Raw genomic sequence first — 19978 nt, 5'->3', positions numbered from 1 at the left:
TCTGTGTCTGCGTGTCTGTCTGTGTGTGTCTCTTTCCCTGTCTCTTTCCGTGTCTCTTTCTGTGTCTGTGTGTCTGTCTCCATGTCTGTTTCCATGTCTGTGTCTCTCTTTCCTCGTCTGCGTGTCTGTCTCCATGTCTCTTCCCGTGTCTGTGTGTCTCTTTCTGTGTCTGTGTGTCTGTCTCCATGTCTCTTTCCGTGTCTGTGTGTCTGTCTGTGTGTCTCTTTCCATATCCGTGTCTGGGTCTCCGTGTGTGTCTCCGTGTCTCATTCTGTGTCTGTTTCTGTGTCTCTCCGTGTGTCTGTCTGTGTGTCTCTTTCCGTGTCTGTGTGTCTCTTTCCGTGTCTCTTTCCGTGTCTCTTTCCGTGTCCGTGTGTCTGTCTGTGTGTCTCCTTCTGTTTCTGTGTCTGTCTGTGTCTCCGTGTCTCATTCTGTGTCTGTGTGTCTGTCTGTGTGTCTCTTTCTGTGTCTCTGTCTGTTTCCATGTCTGTGTGCCTCTTTCTGTGTCCGTGTGTCTGTCTGCGTGTCTTTTTCTGTGTCTCTTTCCGTGTCTGTCTGTCTGTGTCTCTTTCTGTGTCCGTGTGTCTGTTTCTCTGTCTGTCTGGGCGCCTCTTTCTGTGTCTGTGTGTCTGTCTGTGTCTCTTTCCGTGTCTCTGTGTCTCTTTCCGTGTCCCCGTGTCCGTCTGTCCGCCCTGCACTCCGCTCGGGCCCCTCTGGGGGTCAGTCTCGCGCCGCCCGCGCTCCTCCCGCCGCCGCCGCCTTCCCGGCTCCTCGGTTCCCGCTTCCCCCCAACCCCGGGGGGCGGCGCCGCTCTCGGGGCTCGGGGAGCGGCTCCCTTGGAGCATGGCGTATATCCAGGTGCGTGAGGGGGGGGATAAAACTTGGGATTGACTCGCTGGGCAGCCCGCCTGAGGCTGAGACCGGGTGCGGGGGCTTCTCGCGGGGCGAACGCCCCGCGAGAAGCCCCCGCACCCGGGCTCAGCCCCGGCCCCTGAGGGGCCTCTCCGCCCCCCTCAGCCCCCTCCGACCCTTCCCAGCCCCGCTGCTCGCCCGCAGCCGCTCCCCTTCCCCATTTAACCCCTCTTACACCCCTCCCTTTACGGCCTCAGCGACTCCTTTACCTCTCCCGCGCTGTCACATCGAGTTTTTCCTCCTATCCTCGCCTTTCGCGGCAGGAATCCGCGCCTGGCCCCACAGGTGCTTTACCCCGCCGCCTGTGGGGAGCCTTGGGGGGGTTTCCAGTCACCAGGTGGGACCCTGAGGGCTCTCTGAGGGCCCTGGGGACGTGCCGCTTCCCTCAGGTGGCGAGGGATCCAGATGCTTCATTTTGAAGCGATTTAAACATTCTTGTCGCGGTTTGACTAACCCACTGGAGCTTTGGCGGCGACGGCGCGTTGAGCAGCAATGATGAAGCTCTTTTAAGCCGTCTGGGGTTTTCTTAAACGGTTGGAACGTGGGTATCTGGTGAGCTCTGGCTTCTTTTCCAGCCTCTCCATTTGTGTGTCTGACGAGCGGTCCTCTCCTCACAGAGCAGGTTGAAAAGGGAAACGCGGCTCGTAGGAGGCTTCTTCAAACTAGAGGCAACTTCTTTATCCCAGCATCCTTATAAAAGGCTGCTCTCGTTCCTGCCGTGAGCTAGAAACCGATTTCTAAACGGGAAGAGTGGAGATGAGGGGGGGATTTTTGTGTGGATTCTTGTTTTGGGATTTTCTGTTGGTTTGCGAGTTTGTTTTTTATTAGGGATTCCCCTGTAGGAAGACAGCCAGGACAGCTGAGAAACTCTTCGATGTTATTAAGGGAAAGTAATAGGTACCTGCTGAAACGTCTTTCCTGAACGGCTACCAAATCCCCAGTTATCAGTGAAGTGGGTCGAGTACAGTATTCCCGGATGGCTTTATGAACAAAACACTGGCTTGTGGTGATTTCTTCCTTTCTGTAGGTTTTCTCCGTGACTCGGGGAAGTGGCTGCAGTGCAGGTTGTGTTTGAACTGGAGTGACTCAAGTTTTAAGCACTTAACTTCTATTTTTTATAGTCTTCAAGTCACAGCTAAGGATGAGACTGAAGATGCTCAGCTACCTCAAGGGATGTGCATGTAATGGAGAGTATTCTGAATACGTGCCCTGTCCTAGAAATGTTGCTTTTAACAAGCTGGCATTGAAACTACGCTTATGCATGGGTTGAATCTGGAGGAAAGCCTTTTTTTCCACTTTGGCATCTAACTGGAAAATCTGGATATGATTTGCTGCCAGCAGCAAGTAGTTGCTGCAATAAGGGACAGGTTATTAAAAGAAATCAAGTGGTTGTGTGTAATTCCTCATTAGCAAGAGGCAATGAGCAGGATTTTCATGCCCCAGGATGGGTTTGAGAATTTTGCTCTTGAGGAAGGAGGAGCAGAGGGAAGCCTAGTGGGGAAGGGCTGGAGGCAGCAGAAGCCGGTGTCTGGTCAGATGTCTCCTTCCTCTAACATCTACAAGGTACTGCCTTGCCAGGCTGAGGCATGTCATGGCAAAAAATTTAAAGTTATTTGAACGTTGCTAACTTGTTTTTGTCTTTTTCATTTTGTTCCCCTTTGCTTCATCCTGGATGTCTAAAAGGACAGTTGGAGCCAATAAATGAGGTGAGTTAATCTGATGAATCACTCTCTGCTCTGTCTTCTCGCTCCATCCTGAGGGGATTGTCTCCTATTTTCTGGCTCTTAACTGATGTCCTAGATAATGCACCACGTTTTGGGCTGGTAATTTTTTTTTTCAGTGTTCAGGTTTTGTTTATGGGAAAACTGTGGGTTTTACTGGAGCAAACAGACATGTTTCTGTGGAGTCTTTTCTGCAGCTCTGTGTTCCTCAGAGGAAAACCCCTTGCGTAGTGTGGTAGCGTCCTTGTATCTGCACACTCAGGAGTAATGCCAGTGTCTCAAGTATTGCAGGGGGATATCTCCGGAGAAATTCTCACATGCTTTATTTCTTCAGCTCCATTTCAGGGTCACATACAGTCATAAAGCGATTCACCCCTGAGCGCACACGTGCTGTGCTCTTGCAGCTGTGTATCTTCCCCCACCATGACTGTGGAGCGATGCCCTTTATTAGCAGTGCCCTTGCACTGCTTAATGAGCCTTCTTACGAACTGCAGAAGTTGGAGTTGGCATGGGTGGGAAACGGGCTATGTTTTAGCTTTCTGCTCCTCTTGAAGCAAGCAGAGCTTTGCCCTGGCAGGAAGGCTGTAGGGATGGCGTGGAAACGCGGCACTAGACTCTTGTCCCTCCCATGGGTATAACAGCAGAGGAGCTGCCAGTGCCACCATGGAAACCTAAGAAATTAGATGCTTTTCTGGGTCAAATAACTTATTTTTTTTAAAAAAAATAAAAATTTTTCATTAAATTAATGATCGTAGCAAAGGAGGGGCTTGTGGATAGCATGCTTTGTTAATTCACTGTAGTGGCAAGTTTGACACGCTGTAATGCTGTGTACGTATAGATCATACAAATATACATGTTTATACATCTACAGGGACAAAATATGTTCACGCTGCTGTGTTAAGATTTTCAAATGAAATAGACCCTTACTAGATTAAATTGGAGCTTTCACTTACCTTCTGTTTTTATATTCCTTCTGTTGTACGTTTGCCGATCTATTAGTTTGTTGATGTGTGTGGAAGAATAAGCACGTTTCCACTCTAGCATATTGCTACACCGTAGTATTTTGTAAATCACCCTCTTGCCAACCTACATAATAATACATTGCTGCTAGAGGGGGAAATACCTGCAGTGAATGCTTATTTTCCTGCCTTGTTATGGCATCAGTGATACCAGTTGGGCTGGTAGCTGTGTAGCAGTTGACTGTTGATATAGATGGAATAAATATAGTTCTTAATGTTCTGTTGTAGAAACACAAACGTAAATACAGCTGAATGTTATTTCTCAATAGCTATTGATGGGTTGTAATCTTGTACTTTGGTTTCCAATGGCTTCAGGGTCTGCTCGCTAGAATCTCGGATCTCTTGCTGTGCCGGTGGACTTGTAGGAATTGTTGTCAGAAGTGTTTCGACTGTAGCTGTTGTCAAACAAATGAAGATGAAGTTGAAATCCTGGGACCTTTTCCTGCTCAAACTCCAGCCTGGCTGTAAGTTTAGATGCACAATATCATAGCTTTAACCGGGGAATAGGGCTGCTCAGCTGTAGTAAGAGTACGGGTATGAAATGGCGATAGAACACTCAGAGGATGCCGTGGAGAAAGGACGAACCTCCTGCTGTGGGTAGGAACATAGGCTACTCAACGGTGAGGTGAAAAAGGGCAGCCCTGTTAGCTCAGATGGTGAGGTTAGTCTTTGTAAAACAGTTTTCTGATGAGTAAAACAGAAGTTATTTTGTAAGCTAGCCTAGCGAGCTAAGGACGGGTTTAGCTGTTGTACCCTTCTCTATAGGTGCTTTTCATCTTCAGTCCCATTTCCTCTTCAAATGGACCAGCCGTTCAGAGCAATTCAACTTAGCTGAAATGCTGATTAAGGTTTTTTTCAAATATTTTCTTATCCTGGCGTGAAGGTGATTATCATTTAGGCAGATGAAAGGCATACCTCATACGTGTTCTAAAGGAGAAATTCATTTAAAGTTTCATTTAGCAAGATTTAATCTTCCGTGTCATCTTAATACTCTTCAAGATCTCCTCTTGAATCATTAAAGAGCCACAGCAGCAGCACCAGGTTTTATCTGGGGCTTTGATTAGCATGTTTGCAAACCTGTTATAAAGGAAGTCAGTGAAGTCTTCCCTGTTTTTCTCCCTCGTGTTTGGGAATCTGCAGCACAGAGGTGACCCCGCGGAGGTATTAGTGAAACCAAGAAAGGAGCAGAGATCTCTGGTCTTTTAGTGCCTACTCTGCCCACTGGGCTGGGCTGTCTTCTGCGACAGTCGGTCATGTGATGGACACGCTTCAGGGTGCCCAGGAGCTATGGCACAGGAGATGCCTATTTAGTGTGTTATAGGATACTCAGAAGTTGGTACCTAGGCACTGAGATACTCAGTTATTTTTGTCTACTCCTGTGAGTACCTACTATTAGTTTGGGTCAGGTCTGGAAGGTCCATGTCTTGGTGCTGCATTAAATAAACTGTCTCTCGTTTAAATTGCAGTCTTGTCTATACAGTCTTTTGAATCCAGGTAGAATAGGATGGTAATTTATACTGAAGCAATAAAAGTAGATGTGTTCAAGCTGTGTTAGAGTGATTTTTAAATGTGCATCAGCATATTTAAGTCTCTGATACATACCCAGGAATGGATTCACCTGCAATTAATGGGAAATAGTAACAAAATCAATGCTAAATAGGGAAGCGTTGTGCACAGAACACAGTGATGAGGTTGCAGTATTGGATATAGAAAGATTGCCGGAGGAACAATTATGCACCTGTTTCCAAGTAGGTAGGCTTGTCATGAGAAAATGCTTCAGAGTTTCTCTGGTGTGCTGAGGAGCAAAAGGGACATCCGTGTGTGTTTGAGGGTGTGGGGTGATTGGCCCATCGTGTAATTGTGGCTGCTGGATCCTTCTGTCTGGCTAAGGGGACATTGTGAGTACTGAAACTGTTCCTCGTTTGGTCTTAAGACTCGAATGTATAGTGACTGGGCAGATGAGCTGGACTTTGCCACAGGCAGAGAACGTGGAGACCTTTGGACTCATAAAACGCTCTCTCTTGTATTGCTTTCTCCCAGTCATGCTCCATCTGAAAGCCTCTATGATTAACTTATTGGAATGGCCATGAGCACAAGATGATATATTCTGTACAAAGCTGAAAATATTTTAAAACTGATCTAGGTTTTCAGCTGAAATCTTTCCATCTTGCCACTTCTTCGTTGACACAGGATGCTGGCATAAATACAGAATGCAATTTACTCCTTCCTTACCTCCCCACCTAGTACCCACGGGAAAACTGCTTTTATGGTCTTCATTGGCCTACTGGCAAACATCTGAATGCCTGTGCTTAATAATTCATCCTTTATTTTTTGCACGTAGGTTTTCCCTTTGGCACCTCTGAGACACCTCATTGTCCTGGAAATTCAGGAGGGGACGTTAAAGCTGCAAGTTTAAACCCTTCCTCTTGGGAGAATGTTGATTTTTCTCACTTCCTGAATTTTTTACAGTAGCCTCCAGTGGCAACTTAGAATAAAAAAGATAAAATTCTTACAGAAGTAAGTCTAATGGTATCGACCTGAGTGCATGGTAGCTGCTTCTTTTTATTTCATGATGCATCCTGGTTTTTGCAGAAGTGGGCTGGGAGTGAGGGTATGTGTTGGTGCTGCCCGTCATGGAACATTCTACATTATGCACCGTTTACCTTTCGGGTTAGTCTGTGAGACTGAATTGAAATCAGAATGCGACTCCCCTTCCCAAAGGTTCGGATTAAACAGAAACAGAGCTGCTTTAACCAGAGACAGAGTTTATTTGAGGAAAAATTATTGTAGCTCAGTAGCAATTTCCTTACTAAAGGTCATCTGTATGTTATTAACTCACTATTACGTTTACTTGTTGTAGAACATCCTTAATGCCTCTCTTCCTGATTCCCTTTTCACCCTGCCTTCTCCTCGTTCTGTGTGTTTGCTTCTCAAACACAAGTATATCCTAACGCTGCCTGAGATTGTATAGACCCACAGTTAGGTGTGAAAAAACTGTTTGTGTTCCAGGTAGTGATTATATGTTGAACTGCATGACTTGGACTACGTGCATTAATGGGCTACAGAGCTGTGCAAATATTGTACGCCTCTTCTAGCATAGCCTTGGGTTTTGATTATAATGGATTTTTTTTTTTTTAACGTGGATGAGTTGTGTGGCTCTGTATTGGTGAGATTTGCATGGATCATGGTGTGAACTTTGTGGATTTGGGTAAGAATTTCCAGGTTAAATCTTTTTTATGTTTTGGGACCCTTTTCAGTGAGTCTGCTGCTTTTTGCAGAATACATTTATGGCTCTAGACCAGTCATTGGTTGCTGAAGCAAATGATTCGATGCATTTCGTTTATACCCAACCGAGCCACACACGTAGAGAGAGTGAATCAGGAGTGGAACTCAAACAGTATTCCCCTTTGCTTTGCTCATTTCATGCTGATGCTTTCCTTGTGATCTGTTGCTTTTTTTTCTTGAGTACTCTGTCTCATGGATTAACCAAAAGGCTTATTTTACATGATGTGCTACACATCACATATTGTTACGTGATTTAATTTCCATGGGCCATTTCCAGATGTCTGCCAGCCACTCCTCTCTGAACAAGCAGTCGGAAACTTTCTCTTGCATTTGTTACTGTCTGATCTTGCTCTTCTTTCGGTCAAAGGTAGGAGGTCCTGGCTGCTTTTGTGAGCAGATGTGGCTGTGATACATTGAGGTTTTTAACCAGAATTTTGTATACAGACCCAGAGTATATATATAAAGCCAAACTGAAATGGGAATTACAGGTGGACTTCTTTAGGATGCTAAGTTTTCCCAAAGATGCTACGGCTCTCATCGAATCTTGCTTTGTTATTTAGATCCTGCCAACCTCCTTGCTCCCACTGAAACCACTGTCAAATTACTACCTTTTGAGAATCGCCTCTTGTTTATAGAAGTAGAAAAAATCAGCCAGTTTTTTAAAAGGCATGTCGGTAAATAGCTCTGAATTAATTGTGTGTGTAAGATTGAATTTTGACACCTTAGTGGCGTGCCTGCAAAGCAGTGATTTACTGAGAGAGGGTTGTGGTGGGTTTGAGATGTCTGGGCACGGTGGTATCCATGCTGGTTCATTCCTAGTGAAGTCTGCGCTTCCAATGTAAAGCTGTGAATTTACAGCAATAAGCTACTGCTTGGGGATTGTGGGTTTGGGTTTTTTTGCTTCTTTTCTTAAAGACAAATTCAAGATCTGAGTGACATGTGTCTGTGTGGCCCATGTCATGCTCTAATACTGATATAACTGTTTGAAAGACAAGCTGAGAGATAAAGAACCTGGGTTTTACACAGGTCTGAAGTCAGTTGCTCAGCCTTTTGCTTGTCAGATAGATCGAGATGCCCTGCATCATCCAGAGGTGCGCACCCAAGATTAGACCCAGAAGATCAGAAGGCATTTTTATTCTATGTATATTCCTTTTGCTGGATTGAATCACCCAAAGGTCTCTCGTTATAACAGGATAAGCAGCCAAAATGAGGACAAAGATGGAGACTCTGATAATACAATCAGCGAGCTGCCTCCCACTCTTCAGGATGTTTCCCCTGACAGAAGGCGGTCGTCTTCAGATGCATCACGGTCCACTTACAGCCTCACGAGGCGGATTTCGAGTAAGGTCATCCTTCCAACATTAATGTAATTCTTGTGGGGAAGAAAATGAAATGGTAGCGCTTGCTCTTTCATCTTTTAGTCAGGGAATCAAGTCAAATTGAAGGTACGTTGATTAAAATCCCATACTGTTCTGCAGGAACACAGTAGAAGGGGCCAGCCCTGTTTTTCTTGTTGACACGTACACATGGTAATTGCATATGAAAAAGAACAGGGGAGGAAAGCATAACTGAGCTTACAGTTCAGTGTAAGTAAGGGTGCTATTAATTGTTGCAGTGTAATGGTGAAAAGTCCCACTGAGGAACTGTTGTGCTCATGGCACAGAATAGCTATACCCAAAGCCACACGAGGTGATTTGTGCCTGTAATGACTTCAGTTGAGTTTCTAACAATTCTATTTGTGTGTTTCTCTTGTTTAGGTTTAGAGTCGAGGAGGCCAAGTTCTCCGTTAATTGACATTAAACCTATCGAGTTTGGAATAATTGGAGCTAAGAAAGAAATAGTTCAGCCAACTATTCTGCGAAAAACTTATACCCCAGATGACTATTTTAGAAAATTTGAACCTAGACTTTACTCCCTTGACTCAAATAGCGATGATCTGGACTCCTTGACAGATGAGGAGATTTTAACGAAATATCAGCTGGGTATGCTGCATTTTAGCACTCAATACGACCTGTTGCATAATTATCTAATAGTGCGAGTCATTGAGGCTAAAGATCTGCCTCCTCCAATTTCTTACGATGGTTCAAGGCAAGACATGGCTCACTCCAACCCCTACGTGAAGATCTGCCTTCTTCCTGATCAGAAGAACTCCAAGCAGACTGGAGTGAAACGCAAAACACAGAACCCGGTGTTTGAAGAGAGGTACACATTTGAAATCCCCTTTCTAGAAGCCCAGAGAAGAACTCTGCTTTTAACTGTAGTGGATTTTGACAAATTCTCCCGCCATTGTGTTATTGGCAAAGTGTCAATGCCCTTGAGTGATGTAGACCTTGTGAAAGGCGGACACTGGTGGAAAGCCCTTGTGCCTAGTTCTCAGGTAACAATTTATCCGGTTATTGCCACAATTTTTCTCACTGTTTTTTTGTGCTGATCCTTTGCTCGTTGGCATGTAGTACAGTTTATAATTAGTCATTGTCATCCTGTTATTGCAGCATCTGCTGGGGTGAAATAATGTTGGGCCTGTAACTGGTCTTATAACTCATACGGTGAGGTTGAGATGTCCTCTTTCATATTTAAAGGAGGTGGCATGACAGAAGGTGCTGTGTCAGTTCTGTAGGGAACACCTCAAGACTGCTTTGGAAGCCTTCACCTTTTGGAAGATTCTTGTCTCTGCAGTGACTTGCATCCATTCCTGGATGCTGCAGTGGCACTGTACCTTCTGGGTCACTCCCGTGGTTGTTAACATAACTGTTCTTTAGGGACATGAGGAGAACCCCTGGTGCCAACTTAGTAGTGATTTGGCTGAAGAAAGCGTATGGAAGACAGAGTCTCTACAGGTTATGGGCAGAGTGCATGTGCAAAAAGAAAAAAAATCGCAGGGTAGTGGTAGATTTCATCCCATCCCTGAAGGAAATAAGCTCGCCATAGATTTTGACTGATGTAAGAGGCACGATGCGAATTTCAGCATGGATTTTCAGCCATCCAGTGGGATGGGAAGAGACGGTGCAGAGGATCTGTGTGCTTTCATGTCTGTTTTCAGGAAGGGGCCCTGGTCCATGCCACTTCCTCGCCAGCCAGGGAAAATTGGAGCTTTGCAACCAGGAACAGTAGTTAGCTACCAGATCTGTTACTTGCAGTATCACCCACGTAGCTAGAGGCACAGGACCTCGTAAAAAGCCAAGCTAAGAGTGTGGCATGAGCAGCATCTCAAACATTTGTGCCAAGGATAGGAGTACCGCTCAAGGTTGGTATAAGAGGGTTGCCTGTCCAGTCCCTGTGGAATCACAGATTTGACGTGTTGGCAGGTTGTTTTTTATACTTCTCGCTTTTGTGCTTGATTAGTTGAGGTACAGACAACCTTTATCAATTTGTTGTTGGATTGAACCCGAGTGTGCTAATGTATACTTTGTGTTGTGAGATCATGATAGATGAGGACAAAGAAATCTACGTGCAATAGCATTTTATTTTGCAGAAGTGTCCTCGGATTCGGGAGAGCAAAGCTGCCGCGCTGCAATTCTGATTGTTAGTCGATGAAAATTTACCAGGCTGGGTTGTCTGCCCCAGGGCTGCGACATGGAGCGGCAGCTGGCAGCAGCAGCCCCCAGCAGCAAAGATCGTGGGGGAGGAAATGCTGAAGCAAGTGCTTGGAAAACCAGTAACAGGAGGGAGAGAAAAACAGACAGTCGTACACATGATAAGTAAAGAGGAAAGACAAGAAATAAGTGATTTTTTTTTTTTTTTTTACTGGCATTTATAGACAGAAGCATGATGAGCTGGAGAGATGGAGAAAAATGAATCCAGGTGGCAGGAGCTATGGTAAAGTTTTTTCTCTTCGTGCTGGTGGGAGCTGGGTGGGGCAAGAGCCATAGAAGAGCAGAGATAGTGGTCTCAGTGCTATCAGCTAGGATGAAAGTCTGTTTTGCCCTTGCTGGATCCACCTGAAAGCCGTTGCCATAGACTATGCTGGTAAAATCAGGTGCTGAGTCCTTGTCCCACCATCACACTGAGCCCCTGTCAAGGCCAGAGCTGGGACAGTACCTCAAAACGGGACTGTGCCAGCAAGACTGAACCCTGCTAAAAAAGATAGGGGATGCCAGCAGTCTTTTGGGGTGTGTGGTGTTGGCAGGGATTGGTTGAGTTTCTGTCAGGCTGAGGCATGATCTAGCTTCTGCAGCCAACAACTCCATTGACTGCACTGTGAGCTGGACCAGGATGAGCTCCTTGGTGCTGTGGATGGGATGTACAGCTCCTCAGTGGCTGAAAGCCCATCAGCATTAATAACAGAATGTCTTCATTACCACTTCATAGAGTTGCTTGTTAACTGACAGTCTGAGAACTTAATCTTGGGTGTAACGAGGTGGGTTGTGCAGCATTGCTGTGCTCATCATGTCAGGAATGGGTTATTGGAGGACCCGAGTATGGGTGAACAGCTTGCTGTCCTCAGTCCTGAGCAATTGGTGCAATAAACCACTTGGTGCTAAGCTTCAGGCGAAAGACTGTACCTGTGCATAAGTGGTTTGGGGTTTTTTTATTATTTTGGATTATGCATTGAGCACTTTGTGGGATTGAGTCCAAAGCGGAGGCGCAGGGGAGCTGCCGTCCAATGTCTCATCAGAGCCAGTAACTAAGTAGGACTTATTCCTTGTAGAAAATGTCAGTGCAGGTATTGCCAAATTCTTTATCCTTGGTAGTTCTGGGAGGCTTTTTTTTTTTTTTTGCAGGGTAATTAATATGTTTCTAAAGCTCAGTAGCTGCTCATGGAGTAGCTCTTGAGTCCAGTCCCCATAGGAACACTCTGCGCTCCTTAAATATCCCCTTAAGCGTGTGTGGCTTTGCTTAATTACCATGAATGAAGTTGGCAGGCCTTGCTGTAGCTGGGCTCAGATTCACACATTTTACCGTTAAGATTAATTCTGAAACACATGTTCAGGACCCCAAGCTTTATTGACATATGATTCATTTCTCTTTTGGCAGATTTGAGTGGGCAGGAATAAATGTTTTAGACCAGCAGTAATGAGAGCTTGGAGATCATTCTGAAAAAAAAAATGAAAAAAAAAAAAATTGCCTGGTTGTGGTGGGAAAATAGCATAAAAATTTCTTCTCCTCTCGAATTAGCCATTTTTGTAGTGGAAGGAGTGAGTACTGGACTTGCTTTTTTAACTTTGTACTGTGAGTGCACTAGAGTGACAGTCATTTAAGGAGCTGTCAGCGTCTTATGTTCAAAATGGTATGTGCGCCACAAATGGAGTGGCTTTGCTGTGGCAGCTCTCTGCAATTTTTGATTCCCATCTCAAGAATAAGCCTACGACAAGTACTGCACTCTTGTTCTTACAGTGCCTTCACTGGGAAGGAGAAGGGAGAAAGGAATTTGAATTTCAGGTAATGACTTATTTCAGACCATTCCTCTCGGATGCTGTGTTGGATTCTGCTGTAAAGCCCGGTGGTTGCGCGTGCACCAGTTTGATCTTGTTCCTTGGCTTATCCATTGCAGCCCTGAGCAGGAGCCATCCTTGCGTTTGGTAGCACAGTGTATTATTGAAAATAATCGCAGCACCCATTCTCGTACAGGTGTAAAGCATTGGACAGGCAGAGACTTGCTTCAGGGGGCTGGTACAGCAGTTTTCTGAAGGCTGCGTGTGTCAGCGTGGAAGCGGGGTCCATGTTCGTGACACAGTCATGGGAAATTAATTGTGAAAGTGAATGTTGTCACCGTCTTTTTCCTTTTCTTCTTTAATTAATTGAAGGAATGATGCGGGATGGTTATGCGGGGCTCTTCTTATTCATTAACAGGATGTAAAATCAACCTGTCAATTCACCTGTGCCTGGTGAGAGAGATGCTGGGCGAAGCCTGGCTGGAGGCTGGATGCCACCACCCTGGCAGGTCACTGGAGTTGAGGGAACTGTGATGGGATGCTGGATGATGAGATGATGCTTGTCTGTCATGACAACATTGTTGGCTCTTAACCTGTGATTTCTTGTACTTTGGCTTATGACATTCTATCACTTTTCTTTGTTTCTTTATTTTTTCCCCAGATCCATTTCAGTGGATTTTTCCCCTTTCCTTTTACAGTCTTTAAAGCTCCAGCACTGAGAAATCTTTCTTTTTGATAATTTTTCTTTATCCTTCCAGCTGTCATCTTGTTTGCCTCATCCCTTCCCCTCTGTGCTGCTCATGCCTTCCCCTTTCTGTGGAGAACCAGCAAGTTGTGGGGTGATTTTGCTGAGGAGGAGCCCCAGGGTGGGGTTGGTGGGGGCTGTGGGCAGGACCTCTCCACAGGAAAACTTCTTCCTAAAGGTCTTTGCCCAGGAGAGGTTTTCTCATGGTCGTCCGAACTGATGCAAAGCCAGTAAGATTTTAGAAGGGATTTTGTGACTCTCTTCATCATACATCTACTCAGTGTCTGTTACATAGATAACGCTGCTCTTATCCATTGGTAAGTATTTTTTTTTCAGGTCCTGGTCCTTAATAGCTCAGCCTTCCCGAGATGATTGCTGTGTGTCACAGGATGCTGTAGAAAGCCTGTTAGAGCAAACTGTTCTAAACCATCCATTTTGTAATGTGCCTGGAGGTACCGTCACAGATAACCTTGAGGAGGAAAATCAATCTGAAACTTCATTAGGAGCGTTGCATAGATGTCTGTGCTGATGTAATGTGCTCTGGTTCCCGTCGGGATCCGGGGAAGGTTTCAGCTGCAGAATTGTGCTGGTGTTGTAGCAATGCACAGCAAACTGTTTGGGGGGGCTGTGAGGTAAGAATTTCTCTGATCCAAACAAGATGTGCAAGTGACATTAATTAAAAACTCCTCTTCCCTTGAGGTAGCCTGTTTGTGTTTCAGAGATAACAGAAAAGACAAGACACTTCTTATGTGTGTCTGGTTCCACCCAAACGGTAACTGCAGAAGGCTCTGGATCACAGGCGAGCCCAAGGCTGCACATCCAAACAACTGGCTGGGTACAAATACGGCTGCAGAGAGGAACAGCCGGGAGTGAAACGTTAATCAGGGCTGAGGAGAGTCTCAGACATCCCAGACTTGGTGTCACTTCGGCACCTCATCAAACAGGAAATTGCTTTTCCAGGGTCATCTGGGATCTCGGAAAAAATCAGCGTGTCATCAGCATAATAGTGGCAACTAAAATGATGCCTTTGCATGGTGGTGCACACTGTGTTGTGTGAGCAAAATATTCAATGTGAGACCAACAGCGTTTTAGTTTTCTGATGAAAAGACCTAGGTAAAATAAAATTCAGGCTCTTCCTTTCCCCGCAGTGAGCAGTGTTCTGCTGACACCTCTCATGCATAAGCATCGTCTCCTCTGCTCGGCTGCTGTGTGCGTCTGAGGTTTGGGGAGTCTCCGATGTGTGACAAAACAAAAGCCGTGCTTCTGTGCCTGCAGTCCCCCAAAAAGACGTGTCTTAACACTGTTGCTGATAAAGGTGCAGGTAAACAAGGTAATGGGCACGGGGGTCACTGGTTACGGCAAACCAGTGTGTTTCCACGGTGCAGGTAAGCTCAGCAAGTCGCTGGGCTGGAGGAGCACTCTGGGCAGCCCTGCTGACCCCCTAAGCCACCACGATATGTCTGTGGCCGCTCATCCCGCCCTTGTACCTCAGGCTTCTTGAAGCAACCTGTTAATTCCTTTTTAATATTTTACCAGTGAATGAGTGTTTCTCACAATCGCTTGTTTGCTAACAATGACCAGAGAGCAGGAGAAAGCTGGTAAGCGTGATGCAGCAGGGCACAGTGGAGACAGGGACAGCGTGATGTGCCAGGGAGAAACACATGGTGGCTGCTGGCCACTGCTCTGCTTTCTCCGAGTACTTGATGTCCCCTCGGGCACTGTGGCAGCATTTGAAGCATTTTTCCTAGATCCTTGTGGCTAAGCTAGCAGTAATGCATTTATAAGATCAGAGGCAGTTCATTGCTTGAGTTAAGTGCCTTGAAAAGGCTGAGTCACTTGTATGGGGAGGGGAGCTATCTGGGGATCTGGGTTTCCGTCTGAAAACGCCTTTTGTTATTGCTACAAACGCTTGCTGCTGCTCTGCCTACAGCAGGGCTGCTGCTTTCTTGCTGTGCCTGAGCACACCCATCCTGCCGTGGCCTCCATGGGTTCCTTTCCTTAAAATAATAGAAATCTGGGCATGCTTGAAAAGTACTGGGAGGCAGAAGGTGCTGTTGAGATTTGGGAAATAAGGCCTGAGCTGATGGTAGTCTGTCTTCTGACTTCAGTGGATAATGCTTAAAGTGTATAGCGTTTTATAGCCCACTTTACTCAATTTAAGCCCAGATAGTAAGAAAAAAAAGTAACTGAATAATCTAGAGGTGCCAAACCCCTGCTAGGTTAGGTCCTATGGAAAATCTAAGATTTAGCTTTACCTTTACCTGTCGAAGGCTCGTGGGTTGGGCAGCAGCGTGATGGTTACATTATAGTGGCTCCTTCAGCGACTCCTGCCGGGGTTGTGGGACACAGTGCTTGGAGGGCTTGGGTGGGGGCAGGTGCCTGGATCTACCTGTGCATCAGCGGGTGGTACATACCCTATCTGATTTTGTAGGTGTACAGTGTGAGTCAATTTTTTAAAGATGGAACATAAATCTAAATGTGTTGAAAGTGTGGAGATCTGCATTCCCTTGCTGAACTTCCCCGCTCCTCCCTTGCCACCCAGACACAGGTCTTGGATAAGGTCAACAGGTTCCACCAATGGATAGATCCAGTAGTGATTCTCCTGAATTTTAATGTGAATTTGCAGCACTCTAAGTGACTTGAAAGGTCCTGTGTCCCTGTCCAGTGCCAGCCTGCCTGCTGGCTGTGTCAGGGGTTTGGTATTTGCAGCCTGAGCTGTTGATTGTCTTTTCCCAGCAGGTGAAAACATACTAATTAGTTTTCCAATTTGCGCTGTCCAAATGTACCTGAATTTCTAGGAAGTAAAGCCTGCATGGAACCCAGTACGGTGGTGAATGGAAGGGAGAAGTAAGACTGGATATGTTAAAAATGGGCTGGCTCATGTGTCTTCAGTCTCCAGAGTTGTGTTGTGTGTATTTTGCATCTACAGCATCTCAGAGCCAGGTCATGCTGAGGTCAAGAGGTTATTTTAACCTGTCACGTCTGAGAAGCAATGATGTCAGTTCTCCGGCTCTTTTTTTCTTTTTTTTCTTCTTTTTTTTTTTTTTAATAGTCAGTTTTAAGCATCATTAGTTAAAAGGAAAGAAATAATGACAGAACAGCTATACTGATGTGTAGCTATGGCTGTGGTACAGCCTGATGAACAGCAAGGGCACAGTTAAGCTGTGCTGAGGTCTCCTGGTAGAACGAGGCTGAATGCTGAGGGGATGTCTCCTCAGAATTGCCTTCCTGTTGTCCAGGAATGCTGTAACCATCTCATGCCTGAACTTCCCAGGTGGCTGGTGTGGTCCCTGGGGGCTGGGGAAAAAAGAGGATGTCCTCTCCACTGGGTCTGTGTTTGTACTTAATGGGGATGTGAGGTTGGTAAGATCAGAACCACCTGGAACCGTTCAAAACAGAGTAGGTAGAAACTACTGACCTTCTATTCACTCCTCCTTACAGGTCCTCTTTGCATCACTGCTGAAAAGATCGTGAAGGATCAGCATTTAAAGGCTGATCTTCACCTGGGAATAGTATTCTTTCTTGTTTCCACTCAGCACGAAGTACTGCCAGATGGTTCTTGCTTGCAGTTTAGAGCATGACTAAAATCTGTTTTTCAGGCACTTAGACAAATGGGATTTATTTAATTTCTCTTCCTGGTCTTCCCTTCTCCTCTGAGCTCTGTTCTAATTTTCGACATTCCCTTTACCCTGCAGAACGAAGTGGAGCTGGGAGAGCTGCTGGTGTCACTAAACTACCTACCCAGCGCAGGAAGGCTGAACGTGGACATCATTAGAGCAAAACAGCTTCTTCAGACAGATATGAGCCAAGGTTCAGGTAAAGGGCAGTGCATTTCTCACATTACTCATGGACTGTTTATATGTGCTTTTAAAGCAGATGAGTGGTGAGGCTGAAATTTGTGGGGGACCCAGAGGGATTTGGATGCTTAGTTCCTATTAATACAGGGCTCTGGATATTAATTTTATATATGTAGCCAACAGTAATGGAAGAATTTGGAGCGCTTACCCCAAGATAAAATGAAGGGTGCAAATACCTTTGCCATAATTAAAGTAAACATCTCTGAACCAGGGTGAGATGAAGAACTAGGAGCTTCTAAACTACCCCCATGCTGTGTTTCGTAAGGCAGGCTGTTTAGGCCTGTGCCTTCTTTTGCCGATGCTCCATGTGCTGCCGGTGTGTTAACGTTGCAGTGGTTTCATTTGTGCTATCTAGTTGTTCTGTGCGTGGTATGAGGTTTTTCCAGCAACCATGCATCACTTCCTGTAATTTCAGAGTGTGCCTGCTAGTAATTGTTTTATGCATATGTCATCAGGTGTTTTTCCCACGTTGGCTGCTCCAGCCGCTGCTGTTGCCAGAAGATTGGCATTTCCCAAACGGAGCAGCGTGCTTGGCCTCCATCAGGGCTGTCATTAATTGTGGTTTTGGCAGGGAGCGTTTTTAATCCAGCTGCCTGACTTTGTCTCCACTGCAAATCCCCGAGGAGCAGCATGGTGGTACGAGTCTCGCTGGTTTCCAAATACCCTTTTCCAGCACGGTCCATCCCTGCAGTGCCCGACCTTCGTGAACTGGGATACCCACTAAATGATGCCTGTAATGTAGAGCCTGTGCTTTGTGGTTTTTTGTCAGATCCCTTTGTGAAAATTCAGCTTGTTCATGGATTAAAATTAACAAAAACCAAGAAGACTTCCTGCATGCGGGGGACTATAGATCCCTTCTACAACGAGTCCTTCAGCTTCAAGGTTCCACAGGAAGAACTGGAGAATGCCAGTCTAGTATTCACAGGTAAATGTGGTGGTGCTACTGACTTGGCATCGTTGTGGTTGCCACCAAGGTGAACAAAGGAGCAGTTATGGGTGTGCAGATGAGCCTGTGCTGGACAGTGTCTGTCCCAGCAGCCGTCCTACAAGGGGTGACCATCTCTGGAGACTCCAGGGAGGCTTAACTGCAGAAGCTCTGCAGAAGCTTTCCCCAGCATTGCCACCTGATGGCTGGAGCAGGTTGGGGATGCAATTCGTTGGTCCTGTGGTTAACTGGTGCTACTGGGAATGCTTTTGTGCAGAGGAGGAGGGGCATTAATTGCGTTTCTCAGCAATAACTGACTTAGGCATAAAATAAAAAATGAGAAGAATGAGAGGGAAGTATTGAATTATCCCAGAGTCCAAACACTGGCAAAGATAACTTCTGGTACTTGACATAATTTGCCAGTGAGATTATGCAGCTATAGGTGTTGACACTGACATCACCTGTTCTGTAAGCAGGTTTGTTCATGTCTTTATTTTTAAATGGCTGTGACTTGGTGCCAAGTCATGCCGGGCACTGCCGAAGTGGTCTGTGGGCCAGGAGGAGTCCTAGAGCTAACCTCACTCAAGAGCTTTGTCAGTGCTAGGGGTGTTTGGCTATGACAGGAATTTTTATTTTTAAACAATTTCCGTATCTCCTATTTTTGTTCTCTAGGCATGAAAACTTCAATAGAAATTGGTAATTTGGTGTACTCCTTGGAGCAGGTGTAGCAAAGTGCAGGCATGAGCTCCCAGCTATGCTCTCGCCCGGGAGCTGGGCAGCACCAGTGGGGCTGAACTGAAAGCTGTGGGCCTTACAGAAGACCTCCTGATGCAGTGGCCAATGGGCTCGGGCAGGGTGCAGGAACCCTTAGGAAGTGGTGGGGTTGCCTTCCATGCCATGGCTTCTCCCAGGCTGTATACGCTGTAGAGCTTGGGGCACCAGCAGGACCAGGATCAGATCTTCTTGCCCTCTGGAGGAGCAGGGGCGGGGGTGGGAATATGGAACCCACACTCTTCTGCAACAATGATCTCTCATGCTTCACAAACAACTTTTTTTGGGCAACTTTCCACCATTAGTCATCACCTTTCAATGAAGAGAAAGAAATCTGCATTTGAAAGAACATATTTTGAAGTATTTTTGAATTTTATTTCTTAAATGGCAGATACAGGTGTCAAAACTGGTTCAATGTGCCTAATTCCAACCCATTAGTTTGTTTCCAAACATATTATAACAAAAGTGATGCTGATCAACAATTCAAATGTTACCCTTCATGCTCAAAAATTTCCTTAGTGAAAAGTCTACAATTAGTCACTGCTTTATGTGCACGTCACCCTTACTGTTTGTTGTATGTGCAGTGATGAATTTGTTCTTGGAAGCTTCCATCAGGTGATCTCATGACAGTGTGAAATACTCTTTTCTTTGTTTTCCCTTTTTTCTAATAGGAGAAGAAAAGGCAGACAGAGTAACAGCTCTATGCAGTCAGAAAGGTGAAGAGAACACACTGCTCCTCACCAGAGCTGATGAAGTTAGAGTTAATGAGTGTATGTCTGATTATTCTTTTCCATGCAAATGGATGTATTCTCAACTAAGTCGGTGGAAAGTTAGCTGATTTATAATCATGTGTAGTGCAGTCAGATTTCAGTGGTGTGCCTTTTAAGTAGTGCTTCACTTTCTAAGTGACGTGCTGCTTGCTTTGAACATTGCAATAAATAATCCCAGGCCAGAAATGTCACCAGCAGCTACAGAGCTGAGAAGGAGCATGCAGAGCTTTTTGGAGGAGCAGTGGGGCCAGGTTCTCATGGCTGCTCTCAGAGCGAAGAGTGACGTGTGAGTCAGGCATGGCTCTGCTGCAGGCATCATTGGGCTTGCTGCTTTTGCTGTGATCACAACTGTGTCGTTTGAGAGACGTGGTTTGTGTGGCCTGTACATAGCTGGAGCCCAGAGGTTTTGGTCACGTTCTTGTGTATACAGACTTCTGCGGGTCCAGTGCCTGCAATGCCTCCCATTGTCAGAGGAACCAGAGCCGATCTTGTCGCAAGGACCTTTGAATCAGAACTTCTGCACAGGCATCTGTGGCGTCACAGGGCTGAGGTGGTTCAGGGGATGTGGTGGTGTTGAAGATGCTGAGCCATGTTCCGTGTT

The 19978-nt window shown here is 45.8% G+C and overlaps 1 protein-coding gene across 1 annotated transcript in view; it reads left to right on the top strand.

The window, feature by feature from the left end:
* The first annotated feature begins 810 nt into the window (after positions 1-810).
* SYT17 (synaptotagmin 17) overlaps positions 811-19978 on the top strand; it is a 30706-nt gene continuing 11538 nt past the window's right edge. Inside the window, exons 1-7 of the mRNA XM_069869904.1 lie at positions 811-858; positions 2601-2618; positions 3968-4116; positions 8130-8278; positions 8695-9314; positions 16750-16870; positions 17681-17836. Of these exons, the coding sequence (XP_069726005.1) occupies positions 844-858; positions 2601-2618; positions 3968-4116; positions 8130-8278; positions 8695-9314; positions 16750-16870; positions 17681-17836 (1228 nt within the window). The 5' untranslated portion in view covers positions 811-843. The remainder of the gene's footprint in view (positions 859-2600; positions 2619-3967; positions 4117-8129; positions 8279-8694; positions 9315-16749; positions 16871-17680; positions 17837-19978) is intronic.

Source organism: Phaenicophaeus curvirostris, chromosome 16, assembly GCF_032191515.1.
Source record: "Phaenicophaeus curvirostris isolate KB17595 chromosome 16, BPBGC_Pcur_1.0, whole genome shotgun sequence".
Classification (NCBI taxonomy): Eukaryota; Metazoa; Chordata; class Aves; order Cuculiformes; family Cuculidae; genus Phaenicophaeus; species Phaenicophaeus curvirostris.
This window is presented reverse-complemented; position numbering and strand designations above follow the sequence as displayed.